The sequence below is a fragment of the Oxyura jamaicensis genome, chromosome 8 (assembly GCF_011077185.1).
Source record: "Oxyura jamaicensis isolate SHBP4307 breed ruddy duck chromosome 8, BPBGC_Ojam_1.0, whole genome shotgun sequence".
NCBI classification, from domain to species: domain Eukaryota; kingdom Metazoa; phylum Chordata; class Aves; order Anseriformes; family Anatidae; genus Oxyura; species Oxyura jamaicensis.
Window position 1 is genome coordinate 12030648 of NC_048900.1, and position 15810 is coordinate 12046457.

The window sequence follows — 15810 nt, forward strand, 5'->3', positions numbered from 1 at the left end:
TGGCTCTGAGGTCACCGAGACTCCTGGTTTATATGTTTGTCATTAAGCACTGCAGAGTGAAGTTCACCATTTCCAGAACCCTAGTGGATAAGTCAGGAAGGTCTCAGAGAATCCTCCTCACCTAAACCAGCCGGACAAGTGCGACTCTTATTCCCCCTCCAGAGCCAGCACCGACGGCGAACCTGCAGCTTTCCCCACACTCCCTGCCCCAGTGTTTCCCTGCCCTCACCACTAACAGAGCTTGTGGCTACCTGAAAGCCCCATCCATATAGACATTAGGAACAGACGACTCCTTTCCTTACAGCAGCAGAGAGCCTGTTACCGTGACCTTTGACGTTCATTACGCGTCAGTGCTGAGCCAAGCCATGGCTGTGGAAGTCTGTGCTCGCTTTCCCAGCTGCCCCCATCCCAAAAGGCTGGGGTGAACTGAACACAATTCAGTGCCAAAGCATCAGCTCCTGCCACAGAAGGGCTAAAGTGGAGGCAACAACTCCAAAACCTCCCTAAGCAACCTGTAATTGAAGGCAAAAGGCTTTGTCTCAAAACATTAGCTTACTTTTTCTCCCACTCTACCTGAGAGCAAAGTCTAGTGCCTCTTCTGGCCAAGCCCACTGCGAGAGAAGCCAACTCCCCCAAGACCCCACGGGTAGGTTCGCTTGCTTACCGAGGTGACTAAGAGCCTCTTTATCCCATGGCCAAGTGGCAGCACCAGCCAACTCTTCCCTCACCGAGCTGGCAAAGTAAACGTTGAGGAAGTGGGTGCTGTTCAGCTGCAGGGCCTCCTTCAGCTCCTTCACACTCATGTACACCCTGCAAGGACGAGGGAGAGGAGACAGTCAGCAAACACATCGGTGCGGCAAAGAGGAAAAGCAAGAGCTGCCTGTAGATATGGGGGGAAGGGGGCAGCAGGCCTGGAGACTCCATCCTCAACTGCCTGGGACCAACTTGGTATAGTGCGGGAGGAGCAGGGACTGTTAGCAACACGGTTAGGTGGGATGCAGTCACGCAAATAGGAAGACATCTCCCCAGCTTTTCTAATCTGGAGGATTTCACAGCCATGGCTCTCCTCTCTGCCTGCTTCCTCGGGACGAGCGGTCTGGTGGGAGGTGGCAGCGGGTGGTAAGAACAAGGAGTCCCTGCAGGACACAGGCATGTGCCACGGGGTGCCACCTCACCCCCACGACTGCATGTTGCATAGGGAAGAAGAACATGAGCAAAAGGTTCCTCCGACTTTGCTCTGAGACATCTCTCTTCCAGTTCTGCTCAAAACAGAGCATGGCCTGACCTTGGAGAGAGCCCCCTCTGAGAGGGGTGGTCTGGGATTGCTGCAGGAGGATGGAGATGATGTACCAACTAAACTCCAAAATAAGCTTCATGAGGAGAGGGGAACAAGTCTGGAGACAGTTCCACCAAGGGGCATGTCTAGGGGGGAAGCCTCCTAATGACACTGCTGGCTGTCTCTCCTCCAGTCTCCAGAGCTGAGGATAAAGAGTAGTGGGAGTAAAAAATATGCAATACATCCATTTCTAAAGGGCACTTTGCACTTGTCCTACAGTGAACAGCAGAGCAGTAACACCAGGGGGGCCTGGGCATCACGCCAACGATCCTCACTACACCTGCAGGGCTGGCATGTCTCCGTGCTTGGAGAAAAGTGGTAGTCGGGAGATTTAGGTTTTATTCTCCCCTGCGTGGTGCTTTCTGCACAGGTCGGAGGTCTACACTGCCTTCGCCAGTACACCAACAGCATTGGTCTTTACAGAGTTCACGTCCTCAGCAGTGTAAAAGGATCAGGATCTAACTTCATAATAACAACACCAACTCCAATAATAATAGTAGTGGGACTGCAGGGCCTCGGGCTGTGCTGCAAGTGCCAGATCCTCCCCTAAATTAAGTGCCACTGTTTCCACTGTCAGTGCCATGACCCTCATGGGCTGAGACAGCGCTGGGACAGGTAGTCCTAGAAGACATGTCTCCAGGTCTTCAAAGTCTGAGGAGTCTGACCCCACAGTTTACAAAGCCAAAGGGAAGACTGCATTAATTTCAGAGGTCCTAAGTGGAAAAAAAACGCATGGAAAGGCTTCAAGTACATCACTGTGGAATGATGATGGAAATGCACCATTGTGGAAATATGTCATAAGAATGACTAAATCTGCAGCATAAAGCCAATAGCAACATTAAGGTGGTGGAAAGCATTTCACTTATTCCCATGCTTCCAGGAGCAATTGGCATCTTCGAGCTGCATGGAGAGATCACGAAGGGAACACAAGAGTTTCTTTACGCCGGACTAGCCGGGAAGGCACACCGGCTGTCTGTGAGCGAGCAGCTCCTGTAAAAGTGGCATCCATTAGCACATTCCTCACCGCGTTGAATTATGGAAGAAAGGACAAAAAGTTAAACACGGGCTAAGAGGAAAAAGGCATGTTCTCATCCGAGACGTGAAACGAGCAGGGAAAGCAGTGAGAAATGTGCAAATACACTGTTTGAAATGGCAAGATCCCTAGTGCAGTTATTATACCAACATACTTGTTTAGAAAGAGAGAGGTTGCTACAGCAAAGGCAAGAGGAGGAGGAAAAAGTGAATAAAAAAATAAAATAAAGGAACAAGATTTCAGAAGCATACTAAAGCAGGATGGCATGTGGAAAGGAGTGCATTAAACCCGAGGGTGACCATTTCCCTGCATCTGGAATAGCAAAGGTTTTCAAACTGCCTCGGGAAGTATCAGGTAACAGATCTGCTGACTGCCTCTCCCTGCAGGTAACGGGGATCTGCTGACCACCTCGCCCCTGCCAGTCAGCCCTGAGGGGCCATCCTGGCCTGGTCATCTCCCCACCTTCCCAGGGGCAAAGGAGCTCCAAAACTTCACCTACTTCAGAAAATCTTGGCTGATGCGTATGGCAGCATTTAATGATGGGATGAGATGACCAGCTTGTCTTCACCAGGCCCTGAGATCTCCCACCACAAAGCAGCATTCCCAGAACACTTTCCCCAGCCACATCAGCTTGCGGAGAGAAAAACTCTCCCAACCGGAAACGGCAAATTAGGATAACATGATCTCTTCTCTGTGATGTCTCGCCTGAGCATCCCAGACACGCGCCACGCTGACGCCATCTCTTCAACCCAACCAAGACGGGAGCAGGCCGGGAGGAATAGATAGGGAGAAGAATAAATAAACCTGAAGGACATATTTGTGGCATGAGTCGGAAGGAAGAGAAGCAAAAATTTCATAGAAATAGAGTGTAAGGAGGGGGAAGAGGGAGAAAAAGTCTCCCTTATGCACCAGAGCTGCTCGGGGGACACAGAATTAAAAATAACGTTGATTCCTGACCTATGATATCTTGGAAAAATAGCCCCAAAGCCTTCCAGGCTGTCCAAATTCCGAGGGCTGACGTCAGCCCTATTCAGAGGGATATTCCCGCCGCCTCTCTTCTGGAGACATGATGTTTTTCTGGCTGTCGCCTGCTGTTCCCTTGACACTAGCAACATTTTTTGTCAACCCTTAATTATAAATAACTAATTTCCTCCATTGAGAGTATTGGATGGCTCGGGGCTGTGTCAAGGGTAGGGGGAGCAGTTTCAGCACTGAGGTGCTCGTGGGTTGGATGGAGAAGGAGACAAAAGGACCCCGATTTCACCCGCTATGACAGGGAAAGCACAAACATCTTCCTGCTGGTGTCCCCAAAGACACGAGCAAGACCAAAACAACTCTAGAATGGGCAACTCTGATTCCCCTCAGTCCATATTTCCCACTGGCATCCTCAGCTGAGACAAGGAGCATGCAACTGGCGTCTTTGTCTGTCACTTACTGCCAAGGTCATGCTCTCCCTCCTCTTTGGCGCTTCTGTGATTTTCCCTGGGGGGGAGCAGAGCAGCCTTTGGTCTCCACAAATGGGACAGCACTCTCCTCTGCTCCCCAAATAGCTTCCCAACTCCTTCAAGACTGAGTATTCCAAACTAGATGGTATTTATGGCACGGTGAGTGCTGCAAACCAGCACTCATACACAGCGAAAGCCAGAAGGACACATGGAGACTTGGATTTCAGCTGAGCAGGAAAAAAAAAAAAAAAAAAAAAAAAAAGCCAAAACACCAAAAAACCCACCTCACAACCCAAAGAATAAAGCAGATGACAGAAGATAGGCAGAGAAAAGTGATCAGGTTTGCCAGATTAAAAACATTTTTCCAAGAACATGAAAACCTCACTGGCGAGCAGCTACCTGCTCAGCCTAAGGAGTAGCTGCATCCCTGGGAGAGTGCAGCTTCTGAGAAGAGTACATGCAACAGTAGACAGAGATTAAAGAAGGAGGGATGGCAGACTGCCATTATTAGAAATGAGCCTGGGCATGAACACCAGCTGAAATGATGGTATTTGGAGGAATTAGTACAGATATGAGGGCTGCCGTCATGGCTGGTGCTGACCTGTGATAGTGCTGCCTTGGAGATCTGCTGACTGACGTTAGCTGACCACCTGAACCAAAGGCAGGCTTAGGTACCCCGTGCATAACTGCAGGACTCGTGGCTGCTGGAAAGAAGCAGGATGGGGAAGAGCCTGGACCTTGTGTTGCTCCACAGCAGTACGGTGAAGCAGCACCAGTGCTTCTGTGGTCCTGGTAATGGGTCAGGAGCACCCAGCTCTGCACGGGCAATGACAACGCACTGTCACTGTGTGACGTTTCAGGCTACTTGAAGGAGGGGAAGGAAGGCAAGTCGAGCAGCTTCAGTGACTATCACCAAAGAATTGCGGAATCCAAGACTCGTAGCTGCATATGAAGAGGACCTCCTCAGGCCAACTAGTCTGACCCCTTTTTGTTCAGAGCAGGTCTAATAACACTAAACTGCTCAGAGCCATGTCCAGCTGAGACCTGAACTCCTCCAAGGACAGAGGTTTAACTCCCTCTCTTGGCAACATTTAGACATCCTGATGGAAAGAAAGATTCCTAATGCCTAATACAAACTTCTCACATTCTGACTTGTGTCCATCACTTTCTGTCCTCTCACCACGCAGCTCTTCTCAGAGCCCACCTCTATCTCCTCTGTACCACCCGGTCACAATAGGAAGAAGACTGTGCCTCGCAGGAAAACCCTCACCTCCCTTTTCATGTGTTTGCCTGCACATTTTTTTCCTAGCCCACAGTGAAGACAGCATCTTTCTTCTTGTGTTTGTAAGTAAAGCTCTGGGCTGGCTTGGCCAACAGAGAAAACAATGTGTTTCTCCAAGCACCAGTAGAATGGGCAAACTGTAATATAAGCCTGATTTGGTTTAAGGTGGCATAAGAGAAGCAAGAACAGCAGGTTCTAGTGATAGCCTTATCACAACGGGAAGACTTGGAGCCATAAGAATGACCATTACCAGTGAAAGACAAAAGATGGCACTTCTGAATGAAAAGCAAGGCCAGCACGTACCCCATGCAGCACCATAAATCAAACCCAATTCTCTGGGTATTGCAAAGGATGCAGTGTGTAATGCCACAGGAATTCCACTGCAATGCAAAAATAGGAGTCTTCTCCCTGTAGACATTTCAGAGGGGATGTGGGAGTGGGGTTGGATGGAAGTTGTCCAAGTGCCCTCCATGGACAGCTGGAAAATACTTGAGACCCAGCCAGCTCCAAGCTAACCATTCAGCCTAATGAAGTCACAGGGGATTCTGCTTTCATGTTCCTCACCCACCACAAGGAAATTCCTCTTCCTGCTCCTGCCAGGCAGGGAGGCTCCTTTTTTCCAACCCAAACCTTTGCTTAACAAATGAGGAATCCCTCAGACTTCCCAGGAACAAGCACCAGGAACATTTTTGGTGTGCTGACATGTGCCCCCAAGGTTGCAAAGGGTTAAGATAATGCACAGCAACCTTTCTTCTGAAAAGCTGAAACCCGAAGAGCCACAACTCAATCCATGAAGACAGGTGCTAGATCAAGTGGCATGAATATTTCTGAGGATAGACTCTCTCAACTCTCCACTTCATCAGTGAAGAGATGCTCTTCCAGATTCTGAGCCAAAATGAACATCTTCAGTTCACACCACCAAAGGACTCTTCCTCTAAAGAGTCTTCCAGACTCAGGCTCTGTTTGCATGCATGAATCCTCCTTACTTTTTGTGATTTGTGAATCCTCATCCCTGTTCCCAGCACGGGAATTCCCAGGTGATGCTCAGCCTTGCCTCCCTTCTGGACATGCTACCAGCTGGGCACACAGTGCAAGTCAGGATGGGTTGTCTGGTCTGCCTCCAGACTAGACTGATGGTGGTCCTCAAAACCGAGCCCAGGCAAAGAGCCCAAAGCCATTCGGGTGCACAGGGGATGAGAACATCACATACACCCCACCGTCAGTGAAAGAACAATGGGAAGGAGGAAGCAGCCACCACTAACAGCATCGTGTAGGAGACAGTTTACTATTAGCACGAGGGGCTGAGTGTCAAGATGTAAGAAAGGGTGAGAGTCCAAAACACCCCTATATCGTGCCTTCAGGATCAGGGATTTCCCTTACACAAGAGCAATTCCTGCTGCATTCAGAGGAAACCCTCAGTCTCCACGTGGGAGGTGGATTTGGCTTTGGGACTGAAGCAGCCGCTGATGCTGCAGGGTCGGAGAGCTGCACTGGCAGAGCTGCGGACAGGATCGGAAAGGGGCTGTGGTTCAAGGCTGTGACCCTTCTGTGCAGATTTACTGAGGAAAGAGACCAAGAAGGCTGCAGCGTGTTAGCACACAGCAGATGTTACATCAGAGAGGAGCGTGCAGCTTCTTGAGGTCAGATTTGGGTAAGAAAGAACAATAACGTTAGTGTCAGACTAGAAAGCTGTGCAGGGCATTTTGCCCTGAGATAGGCTGAAGAGTAAATGCTGCTAACGTTGGCATGATCCAGCTATTCCTGGAAGTGTTTGCTAGCAAAATTCTTTACTAAATAATCATTGCACCAGAAAAAGCCAATGCTATTTTAGACCTGGTTTTGGTAAGCAGTGTAAGAATTATGAAAGAGCCGATGAAAGAAGGAAAACTTGTCCTGAACTAATGATGGATTGATTGAGATTAACTTAAATAGAGGAATAAAGACAGGTCTTGACCTAAGAATGTAAAAACAGGACTGACCAGCAGACAGGCTGCATCTGAGAGGGTGGGGAGAGCAGGGGGAAACAGGAACTCCCTGAAGCCAGGCTGAAAGCAAAAAGGAAAAAAACCTTCGAGAAATAAGAGCAGCAACAGAAGGAATGAGGAGCTCTCTGAGCAGGAAAGGGGGCTGAAGCTTGGTGTAATTGAGATTAAAGTGCAGGAATAAAAGTGTTCATGGATAAACAAAACTTGGTAGGTGTCGGGTATTTGCAGTGGGAGCCTGGAGAAATGGCCCTAGCTCTCTGGGCCACCTCCTGGAGGGGACCTGCCCGAGCTGTCGCCCTCCAGTTATGAACAGGGACACTGAGTCTCTGCTCCACAGTGGCTTTTGGGACTCACACAGCTCTCATCTCCCAAGTGTGGGAAGAGCTACCAGCCATGTGGGAGAATGGGTGTCCCCACCACAACTCTTTCTCCCCCACTTTTCCAAGCCCCTGGGCACCATCCTTCCACCTCAAGCCACTTCTCATCCAGGGACAACCTGCAGGGATCTCCTACAATCCCACCATGCTCACACCTCCACAGCCATCGCAACACCAGCAGCCCCAAAGGGCTTCCCTCCCAGAGCAGAGAGACAAGGACTGGAAGCAGGACATCCTCATTACTGTAAGGTGACCTTCCTCACAGATTTCCCTCTTACAGCCTCAGAGGTGTGTGTCACCCACACCCACACCCACCTTGTATAATTCTGCTTGGAGAACACTGTGACACCAAGAACAGATCCACAACTTCATCATTTCTTACAGCTCCTCAGCCCTAGAGCATCATTTCATTCTGCCAAACAACCAAAGGCTACACTCACTTGAAAGTTAATACAAAATACGCCAGATGTTTCCCAAAAACATCCCGTGGGAGGCTGGCTTTGAGCTTGTGTTAGTACTACCGATTCACCCCATGAACCTTCCTTTTCAAGCCCTCGGGGAAGACAAGCCCATGCAAGTCCCATAAACTTCCTGGCTTATGTGACAATTCTTGTGTTGCTTAAGCATAATGGGCCATCAACTTTCCCCTGGGATAAATTTGTCCCAGCAATCTGTGTTTTAGTGCTCTACATCTTGGGGGAGTTGATAGCATTTGGGGTTTATTTTAATGGGAGCTGGTCGCAGTGATCAATTGCAGAAGCTCTATTTCCACGGAAATGGGTATTTAATAGATTTTTGAAAATGGTAGTTATTGACCCAATGGGCCTTAATGGCTTAAAAACCATCTGATTGTAGTATGTGAGAGTAAATGCATATGATTTTCAAATGCGTACTGGAATAGGTAGTAAAAACCCTTTTAAATTGCAGGGACATGGTCAATAGGGAGTTTCCATTTGCTTGTTTGGCCTTTCTATTTCTATCGGCATGAATCACGGCCATCTCTTCCTCAAAGAGACTTGCAATTTCCTCGCGGGTGAGATCATCTGAAAACACGCGACCCATCCGAGACCCACAAAGGTAGGAGGACGTCTTTCATCAGGGCGAGTGGCGATGAAGAGCCAGGCTTTCAGAACAGCTGGGCTCTCGTGTGGGGAGCAGAGGACACAGAGCATCTCATCCTCTGTGGCCCCGAGGGCTGCCCATTGCTCCCAGGGAGAGCTCAAAAGCCAAACACACCTCCAAAACCCCTGGGATTAAGCTCAACCTGCAGGCTCCCAGTTGATGATCCTACATTCAAAGTCCCAGGCAGAAAACTTGGTTTATCTGGGGGTTAACATGGACGAAAACCATAAATAGGAAGAAATTCCAAAGGAAGCCCAAATCCCCAAACTGAGACACAGATTTAAGGCTATTTCCCCCCAGACCCAGCAGCTCTCTGAGGTCTCCAAGGGCTCAGCACAGGCTGCTGTTACTCCCCACCTTGGGCCCATCGTCCCTCTCCTGGCTGCCCATTTTCAGGAGCCTGCAGGGACACAGATATGAGATTCTTGTCTGAAACCAGCCTGGGGGCTTTGCAAAGAGGAGAACACCGTCTACGCTTCATACACAGCGGGCACAAAGGATGCTCAGACCATCAAGGTGACTTCTGAACCCTCTCTTTCATCTCCCAAAGCACAAACCTGGCCACCCCGAGGGCACGGACCTAGCAAGTGGGTAAGTCTGCATATCTATGGGGGCTGCACGAGGGTTGTCTGAGAGGCTGGCCCTTGGAAAGAAGAGGGGAGGCTGGATGAGGCCCCGAGCAGCCTGACCTAGTGGGTGGCATCCCTGCCTATGGCAGGGGGTTGGAACTGGATGATCCTTGAGGTCCCTTCCAACCCAAGCCATTCTGTGATTATGATTCCATGATTCTAGGGGAGCTGTCAGCACGAGGCATCATCACCTCTGAGAACAGGAGCAGAGCACTGGACTGGGGGAGCTAACACAAAGAATTTGCAAGGAGAAGAGCTCCAGATCTGGCTTTGACCTGGGGCAGGGAGCCCCGCAGCCCTCCTCCGCACGGCTTGGCTCTAAAACCCAGCAAGGCAGCAGCAGCAGCCCGGCTCCAGCGCCCACCAGCACGCCTCAGAGAGCCTGGCCGTCCCCAGGGCAGGATAAGTGCTCGCCTGCTCTTCCTGCTGTTGATGCTGGCGGCCGAGAGGCTGCGTTACACAGAACACGTGTGCGCTGGGGGGGGGGGAGCACAGCTCGCAGCCCCTTGCAGTTTCACCAGGCTGAACTCAACAGTGGCAAGTTATTCTAGAGCAGGCTCCAAGCAAAACAAAGCCAGGTATGGTTCAGTTTCCGCCTGGATTGTTTGTTTCAAAGGAAAATAAAAAACTTCCCGGGCCAGGGCTGAGCCTTGCAGCACTCTTCCCCTGCCTCAGGCTGTGCAGATAAGCCCAGTCCCCATTCAGACCGTGGGAGGGGATCTGCTGTAAAACAGCTCTCTCTCACTTTTTGCTCACCTCAGAATAAATGAAGTAGCATCCCAGGGGATGAAGGGGTCTCTGCAAACAAGTGAGTGTCCCCCAGAGCCCAAAGCAGGGACAACACAGGTGGGTGCAAGGCTCCCGTCCTCTGCTGCCGCTGCACAGGCTGCAGGAGGCCAGGGGACTTCAAGCAACCCAGGCAGGGGGGGACTGTGCAGACACCAGTGCAAATTTTTGCCTTGCAGTTAGTCAGGACTGAACAGCTTCATCTCCTCACGTTAAATGCCTTTTACCCCTCTAGGAACTGAGGGACAGGAGACAGAGCCCCAGCACTGCACTGCTGCACAGCCAGGGGACACGGTGGCAGGGAGTTCTGTGCCTCAGTTTCCCCATCTGGTATTACCCTTTCCCAAAGCACAGGGAGGTGGGCCCATGCTTAAAAACACCACAGAACACACAGCCTTCACTGCGCAGGGCTTTCAAAGGCATTAAAGAAAGTAGGCACCTACACCCCCGCTGCTGTTCAATGGAAGGCAAGGGTCCAGCTTTTCACCAGGTGCCTGCACCTCCTGCAGCATCCTCCTCTGTGGGAAGTGCCTCAGATTACTGGTGGGGAGAAGGCAGGGCTGCAGAGAGACCCGAGACGTTGCTGCATTCACCCTGAGCTTCTCACTGAAGGGCAAACGTTTGTAGCTTTGACATTGGTTGGGATGGGGATCGATATGGACAAAGAGAGGGAAAGGAATCTGTTCAACCCAAACACCTCCTCTTCTTAGAGAAAAAATAAATAAATTAAAAAAAAAAAAAAAGAGAGAGAGAGAGGGGAAAATAACAAGTCCCCAGCCTCCAACTTATTTTTAGGTCCAGGCAATTGGGTGTCCCAGCCGGAGCACAGCGCGCAAGCCAGCACTCTAAAAATGCCTCCCTCGCAGATATAAAAAGGACACGGGATAATTTATTGGGGAAGCTTTGTAATGTAGCAATTCTACGTTAACCACAAACAAACAACACAAAAAGCCAACCCTGGGGCTGCCTCTGGTCCCCAGCACAGCCCTTGGCAGGCGACAGCCTCCAGTGCTCAGCATCCAGAGCTCCCCAGCAAAGCCTTGGGCTGTTTTGGGGGGCTCAGGCCATGCCGAGCCCGGGCGGTCCCATCCCCTCTGCAGAGGGACGATGTGATTTCCTAAATAACGGGGCTGGTCAGGCCAAGGAAAACTAGACTCCTGTGTCTGCAGCCCAGCCTGCCAACGCAAAAGTGGATAAATCACCCCCAGGACTCCCCCCCCCCCACGGAGCTGATGGGGTGCCACCGGGCCACGTGTGTGTTTCCTAGGCTCGCAGCTGCAGACATGAGCACGGTGGGGTGAGGAGGAACATGGGCAGTGCTGAAAGCCAGGACAAAGAGCAAAGAGCCGGATGGTGGGAGCTCCTAGAACAATAACTCACATCTGGGCAGGCTGTTTTCCCCCAAAAGCGCCCAGACTGCCTGCGGCCCCGGGCAGGGACCAGCACCCGCTGCTCACAGGCGATTTGGGTTGTCCTCCTGTGTGGCACCCCGGGGGACCCAGCCGGTCAAAAGCAAATCCGAGAGCTTTGCCCCAGCCTCAGGCTCGGGGGGAGCTCAGGCACCCAGAAGCACGTTTGCAAGGACATGGGCTTGGTCACATCGCCAGCGCCTCGGCAGGCAGCCTGTCCCCGTGGTGTCAGGGGCTCTACCCAGGACAGTCCCATCTATCTTTGCCAAGTTTTGAAATTAGTAATCAATGGGAAGAGCCCAGAGAGAGTGGGCTTTCCCACAAGGAAAGACAAAGACTTTTATGGGCTCAGTCCAAGGGCTCTCATGAAACATTAACGCCTCCACCGAGAAATCCATCAGACTGCAAAAAAAGCCCTGTTAATCAATGCTCCTCTCCTGCACCTCTGCCAGAGAGGAGAAGCAACAGGAGGCCATCCTTGCCTCACCTGCTCTCCCTGGGACACCTTTAGGGTCCATCAGGCCATCAGCCGAATTTCCTGACAACAACTCAAGGCCCGGGAGCAGCTCAGAGCCACGAGTCCTCGGGGTTGTCCACAGGAGATGTTCCCTGAGGTTAATCTGGGTTAGCTTCTGAAGGCACTGCTTCGAAAGCAGGAGGCTCCCGAACGACCCTAACCCAATTAAGCATCCCTCCCTGAGGAGGGAGCCCAGCTCCGCCAGCATTAAGGCTCCTCAGGCGCCCGGCTGATCAATCAGAGCTTCGTACGGCGGCTGTGGCCGTCCCAGGGGAGGCAGAGCCGAATGCCTCGCTCTGAGGATGTGTAGACAGGAGGCAAAGGGGAGGCGTGGGGCAGGGAGAGCCCAGCCGTGCTCAGACACTGCCCCACACGTCTCCTTCTCCCTCTCAGCCTTCGGGGCCATGGCAGAGGCCGAGCGGGGAGGTGCCACAGCCCCTTTGTCCCCCGTGGCCGTCCCTTTAGGGACCATCTCCTCCACCACCTGTGCTTCTGGTGGGGCTGGCGGGGCCCGGTGGTTTTGCACCTCCTGCTGTTACTTGTGGTGCTTCTGCTGGGTTCCGGGGTGCTGAGACGAGAGGCCCGGCAGCTCTGCCCTTACCCGGGCAGCCCTCTGGTTTTCCTTTTCACGCTCGCTGTGTCACACACCAGACTCATTGACTAGCTGCCCGAGGGGGACCCTCGCTGAGTGTTAATTGCTGCTAATGAGCTGTTGCTGCTTGCCTTCCAAGAACACCAATTACCACAGCACTCAGGCCTGCGGGGAGATGCGTGTCTGCAGCAAATCAGCGCGGATTTTACTCCGGCCCCTGGCACCGCGCTGCCAGCAGCTCCTGGAAAATGCTCTAAACCCGGGTGAGACTGGGCACAGGATGACAGCAGACAGCCCTCCTGGCGTGGTCCGTCCCCTCCCTCTTCCCATGGTGAGTCAGGGTGGCTGGGACGCCCTTGACGTGCTGCCCTCTGGGCTGGCTCTGCCGCCAGCACCCGGCCCCTGGCCGAGCCGTGCCTGGGGGTGCCGTGGGACTTGTCCCAGCCCAGGTGGCCGAGAGGTGCCCCGAGGTCTGGGCACGGTGTCCTGGCACAGTGTCATTCCCTGCCCCGCAGCCCTGCCACCTTTCCCTCAGACCCCCCTCTCCCTCCCGTGCTCAGCACGGCCAAGGGTCCACGCGACCACCGAGGGGAAGCACACTGAGATCTCTGCCAGGTACAAAGCACGGCTCCCTCCAGAAACATCATTTGTCCTTCTCCAAGCTGCAGCCCCAGGGAGGTGAGGGACCCACTAAGACATTCAAGGCATTTACAAGTGCTTACGGTCACACAGGCCAAGGTACCAAGACCCTTCCCCAAAACTGCATCTGTCGACAGCCCTGGTAAGAAATTGCCTGGTGCCTTGCTCCAGCTTTCTCCTTTGGATGATTTTTGGCAGTACTGAGAAGCATTCACACCCAAACCGCTGCCTCGAAGTGAAACATGACGGGGATGATTCACTGTGTGAAAAATCCCGGGGCTTTGTTGTGCCACCTTGCTCTGAAAGGAGATGTCAGCAGCTGGAGCACAGCACCAGGGGCATCCTGCTGCCTGCCACCGCTCACCTCCCGGCACCCGGCTCCTCCTGTGCTGCCCTTCCTCAGTTGGTTTGCTTTTATTTCACGTTATTTCCCTCATTTTAGCTCCTCAGCTGCCCCACTCCTCATAAATCTTCATTTGGCCAAATTATGGCCAAAGCCAAATGTACCAGCCCTTTCCCTGGGCTTGTGTGTTTGGGGATTTGCCCACCGACCTGCAGGGAATGGCACTGACCCAGCCATGCAGGCAGCTCTGGATCACCTCACCATTTCCCAGACCCACGCTACCAATTTCCCAATGTTTTTCCCAGAAAAACAACGGGGTGCAACTTCTCCATAGGCCTACCACAGCTGCTGGGGTGCCCGAAGCAAGGGCTGTGCCAGCGCTCCCCGAGGGCAGGGAACGGCAGCCTGGGGGACCCCAGCAGCAGCAGGGTTCAATTCGTGCCCCCACGATTCCCAGACACCGGGCACACTGGATTTCTCCTTCGGAGCTTAGCCTACAATCAATCTTGTCTTACATGCAGACCAACAAGGTCTGTGGAAAGAAAAATTGCAAAAGATTTGTTATTTCCCTAGTGTTCCCATTTTCCCATTCCTTTCCCACAGAAGCAAGGTTTTTGTTTTGTTTTGCTTTGTGTGTGTGTTGTTTTTTATTGTTTTTTTTTTTTTTTTTTTTTTTTTCTTTCCCAACTTTCAGGGGAAAATCCTGACAAATGGAAGCCCTGATTCATACCAGCAAAAATTTGGCCTTTTTTAATTTAAGGTGGAGCCCTTCTTGTCTGAGGATGAAAACATTCCTCTCGCTGCGCACACAGGGCACGGACCAAGCTTGGCCATGCTCCTATGGAGAAGCAAAGCCCTGCCTGGTGGGCACGGGTGGCCACCACACGTGGAGAGCGGTGGGGCAGGCAGGAGGACCGCTCGCCCCCCCGTGTTAGGAAAGAGCTCGCTCACCACGGTGGGAAGCAGGAGGACGGGCAGAGACAGGGTGGTGATGGTGGCTGTCACCAAAGAGACTTCCAGGGGTGGGGAAACATCTGCTGGGGGTGCTTGGGCAGAGGCATCGTGTGTGGCTCTGTGGCTGGAGGGAAGCACTGGGAGAAAGGCTCCTCGTCCTCCCCCAGAGTGTGAGAAAAGCTTGAGAATGAGGGAGGGGCCCCAGCACCACTGCCCAGCCCTCAGGCACTTGCTTCCCTCTGCCCTGAGGTCCCCACCTGGGAGCTGGCTAAGGTAAGAGGCTGGCTTCGGAAGAAGAAAGTATTTATGGCCACAGCCTACCTGCTCCCACAGCCCAGAGAGTAGAAGTGATGGAGAGAGGAGACCAAAGGAGCTACGCCTCCCTAAACCCTCCCTTGAACATTTGCTCCCCGGGGGACAGTGCTGCCCACGGTGGTGATGGGCAGGGGGGAGCCCCATGGCCACGGGGAACATGCAGCTCTCTCTGACACTGAGATGGAAATGACTTAAAAAAAGAAAAAAGAAAAAAAAAAAAAAAAGAAAACCCGTGTTTTTTTTTTTTTTTTTTCCCCTGTCTCTGGCCAGAAAGCACATCTGGCAGCGCCCCGAGCGCTGGAAGCCGTCAGCGCCGGCACTTCAGAGGCTCTGGCAGCCTGCACCGGGGGAGGAGGGCGGCGCACAGAGCACACCGAGAGCAGCCCCCCCGGCACGGGGGGCATCCAGGGGCACCACGCCGCGCACGGATGCTCCACGTGCACCTTGCACCCACACACACCCCGGCGGCCAGACCCCACGCCACGAAGCTGCTGCGTCTGGCACAAGCACCGACCGCACGCGGGGCGGCTCCGGGGGCGCCGCAGCCCCCAGCCCCCCCCCACCTACCGCTGGGGCGAGTCGGGGTCGAAGCAGGTCCTGGCCACGTCGGCGGCGCGCGGGTCGCAGCAGTCGCCGTCGTCGAAGTCGTCCAGCATGTTGTTGCACTCCATGTGGCAGACGCCATCGCGACGCTTCCAGGAGAAGCAGCGGCCGGGCCGGCGGCAGTCCCCGCCGTCGTAGCCGGTCAGGGGGTGCTCGCACTCGGGGTCGCAGCGCTCGTTGCCCACCTTGCTGGGCTCGCAGCCCAGCAGCACGGCGCGGCGGCGCAGGGAGGAGTTGCGCACCTCCAGCAGGCTGAGCTGCCAGGAGATGTTGTAGGGGCGGAAAGCGTCGCTCAGCGCCCGGTGCTGCCGCCAGACCTGCTCGCGGCTCACCGTCGGCCGCCCGCCGCCGTCCTCGGCAAGGCTCACCACGCGGTACCGCACCGCCTTGGCCCCCCGCAGCGGCCAGTGCTGGTTGTAGTGGGAGACCAGCTCCACGTTGTC

At 53.3% G+C, this 15810-nt stretch overlaps 1 protein-coding gene across 1 annotated transcript in view; it reads right to left on the reverse strand.

Moving 5' to 3' along the window:
- Nucleotides 1-15810, reverse strand: part of PAPPA2 (pappalysin 2) — a gene marked incomplete at its 5' end in the record, with an annotated part of 70571 nt that extends 54761 nt beyond the window's left edge. Inside the window, 2 exons of the mRNA XM_035333376.1 lie at nucleotides 665-810; nucleotides 15332-15810. Coding sequence (XP_035189267.1) covers nucleotides 665-810; nucleotides 15332-15810 — 625 coding nt within the window. The remainder of the gene's footprint in view (nucleotides 1-664; nucleotides 811-15331) is intronic.